The sequence below is a fragment of the Heterodontus francisci genome, chromosome 2, assembly GCF_036365525.1.
Source record: "Heterodontus francisci isolate sHetFra1 chromosome 2, sHetFra1.hap1, whole genome shotgun sequence".
Taxonomy (NCBI): domain Eukaryota; kingdom Metazoa; phylum Chordata; class Chondrichthyes; order Heterodontiformes; family Heterodontidae; genus Heterodontus; species Heterodontus francisci.
In genome coordinates this window covers 98667390-98683917 of record NC_090372.1, presented here as the reverse complement: position 1 = coordinate 98683917, position 16528 = coordinate 98667390, and the positions used below count along the sequence as shown (strand labels likewise).

The window sequence follows — 16528 nt, the reverse complement described above, 5'->3', positions numbered from 1 at the left end:
TTTTGTTTTTAAACAGAGAGAAAAAAACACTTCCATGACAACATGCCGATTTGAGTTACTAGATCTGTTCTTAGTCTATCCTCCTTCTAACAATGATGGTGTCACACAACATGATAGTGAGTATCCTCAGTGTGAAGATGAGACACCATTGTCTATGTGAGACAAATGAACTTCAAGGCCTTTGTTTGAATCAGGCTCAATATTAGCCTGATATTTGAATATCTGTCTCAAAAGGGGTGAAATTAGTCAACACCAGCAGTGCAAAATGGGCTCATAGCAAATTGGCAGCCCATTTTACACTCCAGTCAATTTTCTTCTCCACTGAAGTCAATGGAAAAGAAAATAAAGTCAATGTAAAACAAATTCGCTATCACCCTGTTTTACCCTTCTGGTGTTGACCAATTTCACCCCAAAGTCTTCACCCTTTAGTTAAAGTTGCAGCTACCATCTTTGTCAGAAGGTCATCTGCTGGAACATTTAATAAAACTTTGGGCTGAATTTGCTATAGCTGATGCATGTTCTTACAGAGGATGCTGCTGTTCCAAAGAGGTTGTTTTCATCATTCAGTGCTTCAACTCTGGCTGATGTACATGAATCGGAAACACAATCAGAGGTTGTCAATGTGATTTTGGAATCAATATTTCGCACGGGGGCTCATCTAAATAGAGGGGGCAGAACGGCCGCCCCCGATGACGTAGAGGGGGCGGCCTCTGTGTCCCCGGCAACGGTGTCCGGCCCCACCGCGCAGGTGCCGGTGTGATTTTTAAAGGGCGTTAAGCCCTTACCAATAAGTATAATTTTTAAAGGGATAATAGGCATGATTTTTATCACATATAAAAATAAGTGATGGAGGCCCTTCCCCAATCCCCCAATGGTCATTTCAGGCAATGAAGTGACCATCAATTGACTGTTCAAATACCCAAACTTTCCTCCCAACCTTCAATCTTTTGTCCTCCAACCCCTTCCCACCATCCCCACATCCAATAAAAATTGATTTCCCCACGCATCCACCCCTCCCCACCAGGCTCTTGCCCTGAACTCTGTACAGAGTTCTGAAGGCGCGTGGAGCACGAACTGCGGCCGTAATATTGGAGGGGACGGCCACCGCCTGCAGGTAAGTTTATTTAAATATTTTAAATGTTAATCTACATATGCTGATGAAGGGCCCGCCGCCAGTCGGCAGTGGTGGGGGGTGCGGTGGGGGCTGCACCGAGGTCCCGCCGCCGCTGGCAATATGCGGCGGGCCTTTCTCGACGTCGCTGGTCGAGGCGGGCCTCTCTCGGTAGCATTTTAACGGCCCCGCACCGCAACCCGCAGCATCGAGGGGTCAGTAAAATTCAGCCCACTATCTCTGGGACCTATCTTGAGTAAAGCATAAGTTTAGCCAAATAGCGGAACTAAAATTATGCTGGGAAGTCCCTGGTTGAGCAGAAGATTATTGAAGCCAGCAGTTATTCAGGATTTAACATCCTAAAATTTGTTCTGACCCAATATTCTAGATGGTTTTGATTCAATTTCGGAAAGTTTTAACCTTGCCTTCATGTAACATCTGATGCTGGATGTCTTTGTTTTAGTTATGTTGGTCTAGTTGACATGCTTTCCATTCATGTCAGGGTAGAGGAAATATTGAATTCTCTTCCGCAAAAGGCTGCTGATGCTGAGTTAATTGAAATTTTCAAGACTGAGATTAATGGATTTATATTTGGTAGGGCTATCAAGAAACACGAATCAATGGTGGGTAAATGCAGTTGAGTTAAGATCAGCCATGATCTGATTGAACAGTGGAACAGGCTCGAGGGGCTGAATAGCCTACACCTGTACCTATGTTACCCTTTGTGAATATTCTTGGGAAAAACCCCCTGAATGAGTTTAATGCTGAAAGAATTTTAGTTGTATATATTTGCTTCTATCCATGAGATTTTAGGTCATAGCTCATTGGAGTTTCTGTTAACAAAGGATTATTCCTTTTTTTTCTCCCAGGGTCCACTATAGAGGCAGTTTTAAAGGATCTCAATCTTTCTTCGTTCCATACAAGGCAGGCAAAACTTAAACTCCCTATGGCTACTGAGCAAAGTTTCTTTCATTGGTTTGCTGTCTTCCAAGAATAGACAAAGTGCAGGAGTCACCCGTGCACAAAGAAAGAATCCAAGAAATTGTAGTTCCATGGCATTTTACAAACTAGGTTGGTTGTGCATCAGTAAAAAGTATCCACCAACAAGAATGGTATAAATTCAGTTTGTTATGAGGTTAATGCATTTCAACTCCAATAGATGATACTTTATGATTAAGCTATTTTAAAGGTTAATGTTATATTTTTGGATTTTAGTCAGATTTTCACTTGTAATCTGCATAAAGGAATATTCCCACAAGTAAGCCCTTACTCACGATGAACCACTGTGCAACCTTACATGGACAATATCTGGAGTATAGCATTGCCCAGATGTCCAATAAAACCCTTGTTACTATATTTAGCTGACTGGATATGATGCAAGTCCTTTCATAATCTCTAGACTTTGTAAATCATTCTGTCAGAATACAGTCTAGGCCCAAAACTGCAGAACAGATCTATTAAAAATAACAGATAAGCAACAGCAATAGACAATAAAGTAAATTACATGTTTACAGAACTTTATACCTCTTCAATACAAAAATAACAAGCAATGTGACCTTTTTCTAATTTTTGTAGTAATGCTGGACCTGAGTTAGCTGTAACATGACTTATTTGTGGGGTTTGTTGGGCTCTCAGGGGTAAATGTTCTCTAGCTACAGACCTCGGGCAGTCAGCCAAAGACACAGGCCTGCTGTCCCTCCCCACTCCCACCATAGTCTTGGGTCATTTTGAGGGCCGGGCCTCATTAGCATTCAGCCAACAGACTGCAGGCAGAATACAAATGCCCTGGGACAGCTCACCAGTCTAGATGCTTGGTGTACCAGCTGACTTCTGAAGCAAAGGAAGGTAAGTCCATGGTGGATGTGTTCAAACTCATGGGTGTTGGGGTTGGGGGTGCAGCCAAGCGAGTACTGGTGACATCCCCTGAAATTGACATTGGGTCGGTATTCCAACATCATCTTCCCTCTTTCGGGTTTCTGCAAGGTAGAATTGAAGATGAATGGGGAACCCCCTTGGATCTGTCAGGTAAGTTAGTAAGGTAATTGAAAAGCCAATTAAGAACTGTTTTAACCTTAATTCTGGATTTAACAGCCAAGGCACCCGTTTCCTGACCTTGCAGAAACTCGGCAGGGTCACCGAGGCGAGTACACAGTGGCAAGAGCTTCGTCAGTGAAACTGACAAGTTGGGAAGAGACTGATCAGTTACACTGAAGACCTCAAGCCATGGCCTTTGAAAGACTGCTGTTCAAAGCACTTCTTCTCTAAGAGAGTGCTTTCTGTACCTGAAATGTGATTGCCAACTTCTTTGGAAGGCACTTCACCTGTCTAGCAATTCAATCACCTTCAGCAGCATTTCCCTGCTGCCAGCCTTCACTCTGACATGGGAGCAGCTTATGCAGCTCCACCTGTACCTCAGATGAGGGGCAAAAGCAGAAGCAAAACCACTTCCAACAGCACCTGCAGCAGCAGGAGCACCAACTGCCTTCTTCTCAGCCACATGCCCCTCCACAGTCAGAGGGAGTGGACACTGTAATACAGCTGGAAGTACGCAGGGCCTCTAACACAGAGTCTACAGGCAGAGAATGTTGTCTCAACATGTGTGAGCAGCAGCACTTCAGGAGGCTCAGGCTCTCATGGCAGGTCGCTGCTGACATCTGCAACCTCCTGGACCAAGACCTCCCTTCCAGTGGGCCAGTGTGAGTGTTCATAATGACTTGTGTGGAGAGGAGGGAAGGACACCATTGGTGGAGGGTGACTGTGAGGCTTGGGTGCAACAGGGCAGTAGGCTGAATGGGAGTGTGAGTGTTGGCTGCTCAGATAGGGATGTGAGCTGCTTGCAGAGAGAGGAATGAGTGGAGCTGCAAGGTGTGTTGCCCTGAGGAGTGCTGTGCAGGAGAATGTTGGGACAGTCAAAGTGTAGAGCTTAGCACATGAAAGCATTATGCTACTCACCTTTCCCACTCTCCTAAGGTCCTGAATCCTCTTGGTGCACTGTCTCCAGGTTGGAGGGAGCACACCTACTGCTGACTTCCTCAGTCACTTCCATCCAAACCTGCTTGGTTGGAGAAACTGTTCTATTCCTCCCATCCTTGCTAGCGCTCACCGCACTGCAGCCCCTCAGATCCTGCAGCAGGACCTCCGTTAAGAGTGTGAGACCCAAGGACTAGCCTTCCTGGGTCTCCTCTCCATTTCAGTGGTTGTTACAGCCTCAAAAGTCTAAGTGTTGGTGAGTCATTGTAAACCATGCTGTGGTCCCTTTAATTAAAAATCCTTCCTTTGACAGAATGGACATCCCAGCCTGCCTGCCCTCCCGAATTGGTCGGGCAACCAGGAGGCAGGTGCTAATCCAGTGGCTGTGTTAAAGAGCCTTGGCTAAGCTTGCCCATTAGTAAATCAAGTTCCCAATCCCAAAATGATTCCATTATTCCAGCGGGGGCTAAGTACAGAAGATTCTGCCCCATAATTCGCACAAGTGTAATCTGACAAAATAATTGACACTGAGTTAAAGGAGGAGAAATTGAAGGGGTACCTAAAAATTTAGTCAAAGTGATAGGTTTTAAGGAGGATCTTAAAGGACGGGAATGAGAGGGATAGAAAGGTTTAAGGAGGGCATTCCAGAGCTTAGGGCCAAAGTGCTAAAGATATAGGCACTAATGGTGGGCAATGGGATTGAAAGGTGCATAAGAGGTTAGAGTTGGGAGAATTCTTGGAGGATTGTAGGGCTGGGGGAAGGTACAGAGATATAGAGGGGTTAGGGTGGGTGTGTGTTTGGTGGCAGTGGTGGGGGAAATGCCGTGAAAGAATTTGAAGACTTTGATGAGAATTATAAATTGGAGGTATTGGCGGACCAGAAGAATTGGAATGATGGGTGAGCAGGACTTGATGCAGGCTAGGATATGGGCAGCAAAGGTAGTATCAGGGAGTCTTTGTGATGGAGAGGTATGGGGTCAGAAGCTCATCTCAGGGTCAAATACGATTTCATAGTTGCAAACAGTCTCGGGTGGGGGAAATGGAATCAACAGTGAGGGAATAGAGTTGTGGCGGGAGCAGGGACAATGGCTTCAATGTATTCGCTATTTAACTGATTGGCTAAATATTTTAATCACTGGAAGTAGTAGTTTTGCAGAAATTCATGCTATTCATATATTGTTTAAATAGCACACTGTGAAGTTTCTTTAACAGTAAAATGTCACAATGTCAAAACTGACTTTGTCCAATAAATCCTTGATAATTAAAAGGCCTCGTTGTAGCTTTCCTGGAAGAAAACTTCCAGTGAGGTATAAGAGGATTAATCAGTTGGGTTGTCTATTAAGCTGAAATAAAAATACTGCAGGCCTGTATTCCACTAAAAAACTAGAGAAAAGGAAGTTACCATCCATTTAGAAAAGGTGTGGAAGAAAAAAACTATTCATCAAATTTCTTTAAATGAGGATTAATAATTCAACAAAACATTTGAACTTTGCTTAACCAAACATTACAAATATAAAGACAAGTAATTTAGATACTTTAGTGATAAATGAGTACAATTTAAGTAAATATTCATCCACTTCAAGCCTCCTTAGACAGTTAAACTGTTAACAAAATGAACTGAAAAGTTCTCAAAGTGATCTCCAGTAGGGTACACTGGAACTCTTTTCTTCAAAAGGTTGCAGGTTGGAAAAGGGTTCGAAAGTCACAGGAAAATGTTTGAGGAGGAGTTCATTTTTAAACAGCAAATTGACTCATCTTATCACAAGGTTATTTGAATCTTTACAGCTGGAGCCTCTTCCCCAAGAAGTTCAGCTTCAGAAGCCAAACGCCAATGCCGTAGCTTCTCTGGAAAAAACAATTGAAATTCAAAGTAAGTTGTTTGAGTAATGTTTGTTTAATTACAGAAAAATGATTTATTATCTAGCAAGTGCCAGGAAGGTATATCTCTGTTTACTACTTTTCTAAACCAATATGTCAGCTTGCTGATTGCACATGAGCTCATATTTAAAGAAGAAACAATATTATGTTTACATAAATAAATTAGAAAAACACAATGAGAAAAGCTTTTGTTTAAAACTAGAAAATAACTGAAGATAATGATTTACTCAGAAATCTTTCCTAAAACAAACAAGCCTCAGGCTGGAGGTCGATTCCTTCAAAATATAAATGCTTTACTTTGTCTATTCCAAAAGAGAAAAAATCTTGGAAGCTTTCCAGTATAAGCCATGATTTGTATTTGCATTGATAATAGAAGTCCAGAAATTAAAATCTTCCATTCTTCACTCATAAAATCCAAAATTCAAAAGTGAAGCAGAACTGGCAGATTTTCTTCAGATGAATAACAAATAATCTAATGATGTTGGCAACAGAACTGTGTGGTGAGAATGAGTGGGCCATTAACTCTTGGCATGTTAAATTTACTTTGCAATTATGAGAACTGGAATATTTTCCACCACAACCTCTTTCAACTCCAAATATATAACTTGCAAAATTATCATAAATTGTACAAAATGAATGGGGCTGTAGAAGATTTGTTGCCAAGAATACATCCCAGTAAGTAAAAGTGCAGCTCCTTCTTGCCATAGAAACAGTTTCTGCAATCCTGGCAAATTAGAATTTATGTTATCAGTTTTCCACTATATGAGAAAAAATTCCACTGATCTTTTCCACCAATTGGACATAAAACAAACAGTCAGGGTGATGGTTTTCCACCCTTCCCCATTGATCACTCCTATTGTTCTTTTCCCCAGATTCTGTTGTTGCTATGTCATACAGAGTCATAGGCTGGAATTTTTTGAGGCCTGTAGGGATGAGAATGGAGGCAGTAGGGTACATTAAATTGCGCGGGGAGGCTGGGGGTGGAGTGCTTTCCCACTGCCATAAAATTTAGTCCAAGACAGGGAAGGCCGAGGACAGCCTTCCAGCCCAGAGGTCAACTGAGGCCCATAAGTGACCAATTAATGGCCACTTAAGGGCATCTTCCTGCCATCACTGTCATCATACCAGCAGCAGGGGTTGGGGGGGGAGGGTGCCTCGACCACATGAAGAGGTTGCCCAGTAACTCAAGGCTGCCTCCATATGGACTGGTGGGGTGAGGGGCCCTCCTACATGGGCAATCTGTAGCCCACAAAGGGTCACTGGCAGAAAAGGCTGCCCTGCACCACCACCCATCCACCTGACGACAACTACTCACACCCCTCACTGGTGCCTGTTGGACTGGCTCTAGTGAGCCCACCCCAGTTACCTGAGATCAAGATTTCTGGTGTTGCTCCTGGTCTTGTGCCTCCTGCAATACTAGCAGTGGCCGCCACTCCCAGTGGTACTGCTGGTATTGCTGAGCTGCCAGCCCTCTGATTGGCCTGCAGCTCCTAAGGGTGGTATTCCTGTCATTAAATGGATGGGGACCCCAATTAGCTGCCCGCCGTGGAATTTGGCCGGGGGTCCAAAACAGATCAGCCACATCAGCAGGATCCTCACTGTCGGGGTAAAATCCAGCCCAAGGAGTCATTACAGCACAGAATGAGGCCATTTTCTTTTGAAATCATTGATTGTCTCCGCTTCCACTACCCTCGTAGGCAGCGAGTTCCAGGTCAATACCACTTGCTGCGTAAAAAGTTCTTCCTCACATTCCCCACTGCATGTCTTACCCAAAACCTTAAATCTGTGCGCCTTAGTCCTTGTACTATCATCTAATGGGAGCAGCTTTTCTTTGTCTACCTTATCTAAACCTGTCATGATCTTGTACACCTCTATCAAATCTCCCCTCTATCTTCTTTGTTCCAAGGTGAACAACCCCAGCTTCACCAGCCTAACATTGTAACTAAAATCCCTTATTTCTGGAACCATTCTGGTAAATCTCTTCTGCACCCTCTCAAGGACCCTCACATACTTCCTAGAGTGTGGTGACCAGAACTGGATGCAAAATTCTAGTTGTGGCCTAACCAGAGCTTTATAAAGGTTAATGAAAACTGCATGCCCAATCTCAACAGGTAGGACTGAAAAATTCTAAATGACTGAATACTCTATTAAAAGTTGTACTCAATCCCTTTTTCCAACTTGCTGCAAGTCTTTCATTGTTTTGTACAGACCAATGGCTGTGGAAATTGAGATGATTCTGTGAAACAATAGAAACATTACAATGAAAACAAAGTATTGCTCAGAATTACATGACCCATAATGAGTGAGAAGGACTATCTTAAAGTAACTTGTTTCACACCAGGTTGATTTTATCCATTTATTTCAAATTGTTACACAGAATAGTTCAGTTTAGCTATATTTGGCCAAAAAAAGCTTGTTCTCTCCTATCTTGGAGAATTCCATTAAACCCATGCCAAGATCGTACCTAATGTAATTTAAAAAGAAATCATGATGCATTTTCTCATTCAATTTGACATATATTGCACAGTATTTAATTACACAATCCATCATATCCCATTCCTCCACTATTAAAAATTCCTAGGTTTTCTCACACTGCCATAGGGATCTACCTAAAATCAGAATCTCATTATTTCTTAGTGAAATATTTGTTCAGAGCATTATATAAGATTGGGGAGAAAAAATTATTTGAGTCATACATTACTTTAAAAAAAATTACCCATCGCCTGTCAAAAGAATTGTTTGCTTGTTCAATTCAGCTAAATGCCGTCACACTTGTTTTCAATTTTCAAATATACTAAGCCAATTTTAATATATTCTTATGGTAAAACTATAAAAAGTAGAATATTATAGACTCCTGCATGTTGTGTATTCTTGAGTTAAGGGGTATTAAAACTGGGGAATGCAACTCACTACCAGCATTAAACAATTATAGGACATGTATTGCAGAGCTAACTACCATTCTCTAAATGTGTCTTAGTTTCAACCTCAGAAAAGCACCTACAGCATCAGTTTAATGCTTCCCTTTCCTACAGCAACTACTCTTGTGGCCTCTCTGAGTGGCAGTGCCACTTTATGGCAAATTTTGTGTTGCAGATCTATTCTGTTTTATGATTGCCTTTAAGAGTGATGTCCCTTTAAGATCTTGGTATACTAATAAGCTAAATACCTGGATGCAGTCATGTGACTCCGAGCCTGAGCCACTCTGCAACTGTAACACCTAGAGGCAAGTTCTATACTGTACAATAGTTTAGCTGTAATAAACCTATTTGAGATCTTCAGCATAACAGTTCACATAACTCCATGCATTTCATTTATGTTGCATCAGACAACTGAAAAGAACTCATTACATGGTGGCAGTGGTGATGAGAAAACAATCTAAGTTTAAGGAATACAGGTCAAACAGCTTTGAAAATGACCTTTCCTACAGCCGCTAGAGAGAAAGTTAAAAAATAAAACTGGCTCAAACAGCAAAAAAAAACTTACCTGAAGCTGTCGAAGACAGAGCTCAGAACGGATTGGCTGCAAGTAAATCATTGTGCCGACAGTCGAGGGATACTGTTTAAAAAAAAAAGGCTTTGAAGTCCTTCAAAAGATCAATTTTTTCAAAAGCTCCATGTAAAAAAAACAGGGAATACCCAACTCCCCTATCAGGCTGATCGAGATTGGTGCCATTACAGGAGGCGTCCATTAGAAAAAGCACAGGAAAACCCTAATCATTGCAGAACCTCATCCACGTAGCCAAGGTTTTAAAAAAGTGATTAAACCACTTGAGTGTGAATAAGAGCTTCCATTCACGAAGCCACAGTATAAAAATACCATTAAACCACTCAAGCGTGGAAGAACATAGAGCAGCTGTGTAAACTGAACAGGCTTAAGTGCTGGAAACAAAATAAATACACAGCACTGTGAAACACCTGTTTCTGTCAATCAAAGCAGCTAGTCTGAAGAACAGACAGTTTCTTGGAAGGGAAACAGTACAGAGGCATAAAACAAGTCTTAAAGCAAGTTTTAAAGGAAAATAACAGCAGAAAGATAGATACCAAATTTCTCAGCATGAACTGGAAAGCCAGGATATCCTATCCGAGTTCTAACTGTTCAAACAAAGAATGTAGTTATGCTTTACAGACCAAGTGATTGCAGAACCAGGAAAACAGGCTGTAAAAATTCTGATAGCAGTTGGGAATGAGGGATTACACAGAATCAATACCTCCGGCTTATCAGAAGAGGACCAGAAAGAGCCTGCAAAGAAATGGAAAGTGCTGGAAGATCAACTTCGATTAACAGTGAATTTTAGAATCCGCTGCCTGGAATTGATGTCCTACAGGTAACAGCCATAGGAATCAATAGACCAGTTTGTCAGTAGATGCCATAGTAATGTGATTTCTCAGAAGCTCAGCTATCGGACTGAATAATGGAGCTGGTGATTATATCAACACCCATTGAAGCATTTCAGAAAGACCTCTTGAGGAAAAAGAAAGGTCACAGCATTAATGCATTGCTAGAAGATGGCAGAAAATACAAAACCATTGTAGCTGGCCAACAGCATCTGCAAAGACTAGGTGCAGCCAACAGTACCAGAATGATAAACAGGCGGAAAGAGCAAGCAAGTTGTTTGGTAAATGTAGCTGGCCCCACTCACCACAGTTTTCCTGCATTTTGAGACCTGTGCAAGGCGTGCGGTGCAAAAGGACACTGGGCCCACCTATGCAGGAAATCTGGCTCCAAAGACACAGCCAGAAACTACAGTAGGACACTAGCAAGTAGCAAGGAGGCCACCAGAGACCTGTGTAAACGTAAGCCGATGCACAAAGTCCACAGCAAAACAGACCTGAGACAAGACTCAGAGAGAAGTCATTTTCAGCCAGAAGACGAACAGGCATTCCACATTGTGAACCAGACACATCATGTTGATGAAGTCAAACAACTGGAAGCTTTTGCCACTATTGACATCACGTGCGCAAAGAAAGCTGGCAAACATTCACTCAAGGTCAAGGTTGACACCAGCGCTAGTGCAAATATCCTACCAGTCTGAATCCTCAAAGATATGTACCGGAGTCATTGGAAATCAATGATACAACTGACAACTGACAAGTTGTCTGCGTACAACAGACCACCCATCCCTTGCAGTGGAACACTAACAATGCAATGCAGTTATGGTAAGTCGGCATGGAAACCACAAATATTCCATCTAGTTGACACGAGCAGACCAGCAGTGCAGGACTACCAGCGTGTAAGGAACTCAACATCATAACTATCCATGAGAGCATTGCCTAGGGGAACCCGTTCACAGACTATGACCAGCATCAAACGGTGCAGTCTGGAAACCCTTCAACAGCACAACTGTGCTGCGTCTTCACTTCTGCTCTCTAGAGGAGCACCAGCACAACAATGAGCTAAAACAGACAGATATCTCCATGAGACCAAGTACTCTTTCCCGAACAAGTCCTCGACCTTGAGCCCAAGACATTCAGGTGCAGAGGATGAGGAGAGACGAAGGATATGCAATGTCCTGAGGAGGTAGAGGAGGAATGAGTTGAAGCATTGTCTGTTGGCTCTTTGAGATGAGGTGCCGGAACTTTCCAACAATGACAAGTTCTCAAAAGTGGTCATCTTGAGAAAAGCAACAGAGTATGTTAGCAGGCTGAAGGCAGAGCAACAGAAACTAAATACAGAGAGGGAGAAACTTCAGAAAGAACAGCAACAGATGAGATGCAGATTCCCCGAGCAAGAGTTGTCAAACCACCGAGACGATATATGGACTTTTGAGCCTCTATACTTATACATTTTATAATCTACATTCCGTGTAACTAATTTTGATGTTATCTAATGTTAAGTGTTTTTATTTTAGTGTATGAGAACTATCTTTGGAAAGAAGGGGGATATTGTATGATTGCCTTTAAGCGTGATGTCCTTTTAATCTTAGTATGCTAATGAGCTAAGTACCAGGACACTGTCATGTGGCTCGAGTGTGAGTCAATCTGCACTTGTAACACCTAGAGGCAGGTTCTGTAAATAGTTTGCTCTGTACTGTATAATAATTTAGCTGTAATAAACCTGTTTGAGATCTTCAGTGTACTGGGCTCCACGCATCTAATTTATGTTGCATCAGACAACATAACAGAACTTATTGCACATTCTAATAGGGACTGGCTTGCAATTGTTCAAACTTATTTCACATAGAATTCTGACAGCTAACAAAGAGAGTACACCTTAATCCCTTCAGTATCAGCCAGACTTGAACCCATATCCCAGGGGTGAAAGGACAATGTGGCCTCACTACACCATTTGTTTTTAAACTACATTCTCTAAAGTCTTCTCGCCCAGAATTTAGAACCCATTCTCTGAAATGTTAACTGGGAGCTTCCACACAGCTTTCTTCTTTTTTGCAATTCTAATGAGGTTTCACTAGAGCACACCATCAGTTATCAATGAGTACATGCCAGGCGCCTTGAACACCTGAGGGATTTATTGCAACATTTAAAGAGCTTAATTCAACAGAACTCAAACTATGATTTTCTACGATATTCCAGCATGATACTGTTGACACATGCTGGGCTACTGAGAGGTAGAATATGGAGCCATGTATGCATTGCCCTTGCAGTGAGCTTCTGATCTCAACTATGCAATCAAAGTGAAGTGGGAACATTACCAGATAAGCCAAGCAGGGCAACACGGAGCAATTGTTTGTAGAAAAACTATACTAGAGACTAAAGAGCGAATTTTAACTCTCCCTAATCTGCAGGAAAGGAGCAGGAATAAAATGGAGTGGCTCCATTTCTCTCTCCATTCCTGTTGATTTCCCATTTTAATTTGAGGCTCTGCTGGACTCCAGCAAGGGTCTCATTAATAAATGCGAATTAGAGTCACATGCCCTATGCATGCAATACTATTTTAACCAGTTCCTGAATAAGATAGCAACTGTGGCTTCCCGATAGGCAACACTGGCAGGAAGGCAGCAAAGCCCACTATAGTAAGTTGGTAATATAAAAAACAACTTTCACTAATGGGAGCAAGAGGAGCAGGATGACATCCTCATGCCAGAGGAGGCGTATCCTAATGTGAGTCACTATCTTCAAGAGATAAAAATCTTTCCACCAGTGCTGTGCCAAAGGAGTATGATTAAATGTGATGTCTCCTGATTTGTATTGAATTTCAGAAAATTATGTGATAATTGTGATATCTAGAGTAAGGTTTTGAATCAGTTTTACAGCATTTTTCATCTGTGGACCATCTTTATTTTAATTCTCAGAAAAATATTGGAGATCAGTACATCAGCATGCATCAGAAGTTGCCTGTTGTCTCAAAGATGCCCAAAACCTGGAGAGAAAAGAAACAGAAACAGTGACTGCCATGGCATCACTTTCAGTGGATACCGAACAGAGACACTCACAGGAAGACAACAGGTCAGCAGCTACAGTGATAACGGGGCTAAAAAAATACAGTATAAATGATGAGATCGGAGAAAGAGAAATGGATGACACATATCTTTAATCTGAGTGTGTTTCAACTTTAGCTGAAAAATTAATTTTCAAATTGGGTATAGGTAATCTGGAAGAGTGATACAGGGACCTCATTTCAAATAAGATTCAATGAAAACAATTACTCTGTGGTAGCCTATGTCTAGATTTAATATAATTTTACAAGTGTGTATACCATATAAATAGCATTGCAAGTAAGGATGAAGTATATACACTATTTGTGTTTTCATCATCATTTACGTTTACTTTCCATCCTAAGAAATAACATGGAGAATGAGGAGAGGAAATAAAAGGAGAACAAAATGGGAGGGTGTTTTTCTCTTTTCCCCCCACACTTTTTGTCCCTTTTCCTGAAGGTAGTAGCTCAACAACAACTTGCATGTGAAGTGTCTTTAGTGTGGAAAACATTCCAGAGCATAAAATAAAAAAAGCAGTGAACTGCATTGTCAGACAAGGAATCAACATAGATCACCAATCATCAGAGTGATGCATGCACAGAATTTAATGTGGGACAACATACAGGTGACAAGTTTTTAGGGGATGGAAATTGAAAGGCCAGCAAGAAAGATATTAGAATAATCTAGAGGTGAGAAAAGGATAAATAAGGATTTCAGCAGTGGCAAGGCGACAGTATGGGGCAGAGGAGGGTGATGTTACAGAATTGCAAGTAAATAATGTTGGTGATGTGGGCTTTGAAGCACAGGTTGAACAGAATACTGAGGTTTCAAATGGTCTTGTTCAGCCTGAATGAATAACCAGGAAAGGGAATGGAGCAGGATTTACAGCAAGGGTCAAAACTAAAAGCTTACATTTTCCCAACATTCAGTTGATACTTGATATCAGAAAAGCAGTCTGACCTTACAGAGGTGGTTCTGGGGTCAAGAAAAAGAGCAGTATGTCATTAGCTTGCATAAAAAAATGACCCCTTGCCTTTGGATGATGCCACCAAATGGCAGCATATAAATGAGAAAGAGGAGTGGGTTAAGCATAGATACTTAAGGGTGAAGTTGGGGAGTGCTGATCACAGTGGTTTTGAATGGAAAGGCATATGCCTAAACAAAGAGAGCCATTAACAACATCCACTACCTTGGGAGTTAGGTGGGGCAGTTAATATACAGTGTTGGGTAGGGAAGGGATCAGGGGAGCAGAAGGTGGGTTTCATCAAAGAGATGAAATTGAAGCTGGTAAAGAGAAATGAGAAAGAAACTGTAGTGAAAGAAAATCGGACCAAGAATGGGTGGATGAGGTCAGAAGCCGTAGGGGGAAAGTAATGTAGGAGAAGTAATGGCAGAGAACTACATGGATGGTCTCAATCTTGGAAACAAAGAAATCCAGGAGCTATTTGCATCTAGTATTGGAGTTGAGGGCAAAGAGATTGATGGGAGGGGGCCAGGAAAGGGGACTGCGAAAGTGACTAGTCAAGGAGAAAAGGAGTCCTGAGTTATCCTTGTATTCAAAGATAATCCTTGACTAGTAGGAGGCTGAGGGGAGAACAAGGCATGGTATAGCTTGACATGGTGAGTCAAATCTGACAATGAATGACTAGTGTTGTGCACCAATTGTGCTCGAGTTTGCAACCATCTGATTTAAGAGCGTGTATTTGGAGACTATACAATGGAAACAGTAGAGATTGGAAACAGTGTATAATTTCTTGAGAACAAGGATGTCAAAGCAGAGGCATTGGATTAATGCAGCGGCAACAATGTTTTGAAGGATGGAGAACCAAAGAGGAAGTTAGGAGTTTGAACATAAATTAAAATCATAGAATCATACAGCACAAAATAAATAATTCAGCTTGTTGTTCCTGTGCTGGCTGTTTGAAAGAGCTATCCAATTAGTCCCATTCCCCGGCTTGTTCCCCATAGCCTTACAACTTTTACCTTGGTGACGGAGCAGGGTGAGATGTTTTCCATGGACAGATGCTGACAGCAGTAGAGTTGGGAGAAGGTAGGAAGTCTGTTAGTGAGGGAAAGGTTACCAAGGATGAGGGAGTTTTTATGAACAGTGAAATAGAGTGAGAATAGGAGATGGAGAAGTCAGACATATACCTGCTCTCTGGAAATCCCTCCCTAAACCTCTCCAATACTCTAGTCACTTTTAAATAAATCAAATTTCATCTTTTGGATAAATTTTCAGTCACCTTTCTTTACATTCCCCCCTTTGTATCATCAGCAAAATTGGATACATTACTCTTGGTTTCTTCATCTGAATCATTAATTTAGTTTGTAAACATCTGAGTCCTCAGGACTGATCCTTCCAGCACTCCGCTAGTCACAGCCTGCTAACTTGAAAATGCCCTGTTTATCCCTATTCTCTGCTTCCTGTCCGTTAATCAATCCTCTATCCATGATAATATATTACCCCAACTCCATGAGCCCTTATCTTGTGCATTCACCTTTTGTGTGGCATCTTATTGAATGCCTTTTGGAAATCCAAGTATACTACATCTATTGGTTTCCTTTTATCTATCCTACTAGTTACATCCTCAAAAAACCTCTAATAAAACTGTCAAACATGATTTTCCTTTCATAAAACAATGTTGCTTTGTCTGATCATGCTATGATTTTCTAAGTGCATTGTTAAAACTTCCTTTATAATAGATTCCAGCATTTTCCCAATGACTGATGTCAGGCTAACTGGCCTGTAGTTTTTTGTTTTATCTCTGCCTTCTTTCTTGAATAGTGGTGTTACATTTGCTAACTTCCAAACTGCTGGGACCATTCTAGAATCTAGGAAATTATGGAAAATCATAACCAGTGCATCCATTATCTTTGCAGCTACCTCTTTTAGAACCCTAGGATATAAGCTATCAGGTCCAGGGGATATGTCGAATTAAGTTTCTCCAATACTTTTTCTCTGCTTTTATTAATTACCTTAAGTTCCTCACTCTTATTATCTCCTTGCTTACTCTTTATTTCTGGTATATAACTTGTGTCTTCTACTGTGAAGACAGACAGCAAATATGTGTTCAACATCTCTGCCATTTCCTCATTCCCCATGATAATTTCTCCTGTGTCTGCCTCTAAAGGACTAACATTTACTTTAGCTACTCGGCTCCTTTTTATATACTTGCAAAAGCTCTTATAATCTG

At 41.5% G+C, this 16528-nt stretch overlaps 1 protein-coding gene across 15 annotated transcripts in view; it reads left to right on the top strand.

Moving 5' to 3' along the window:
* LOC137345926 (histone deacetylase 9-like) overlaps positions 1-16528 on the top strand; it is a 1063883-nt gene that overhangs the window by 1034523 nt on the left and 12832 nt on the right. For 14 of the 15 annotated variants that reach the window (XM_068009206.1, XM_068009189.1, XM_068009181.1 and 11 more), the window contains 2 exons: positions 5867-5951; positions 13209-13362. In XM_068009206.1, coding sequence (XP_067865307.1) covers positions 5867-5951; positions 13209-13362 — 239 coding nt within the window. The remainder of the gene's footprint in view (positions 1-5866; positions 5952-13208; positions 13363-16528) is intronic. The other variant, XR_010968622.1, reaches the window with a different exon arrangement.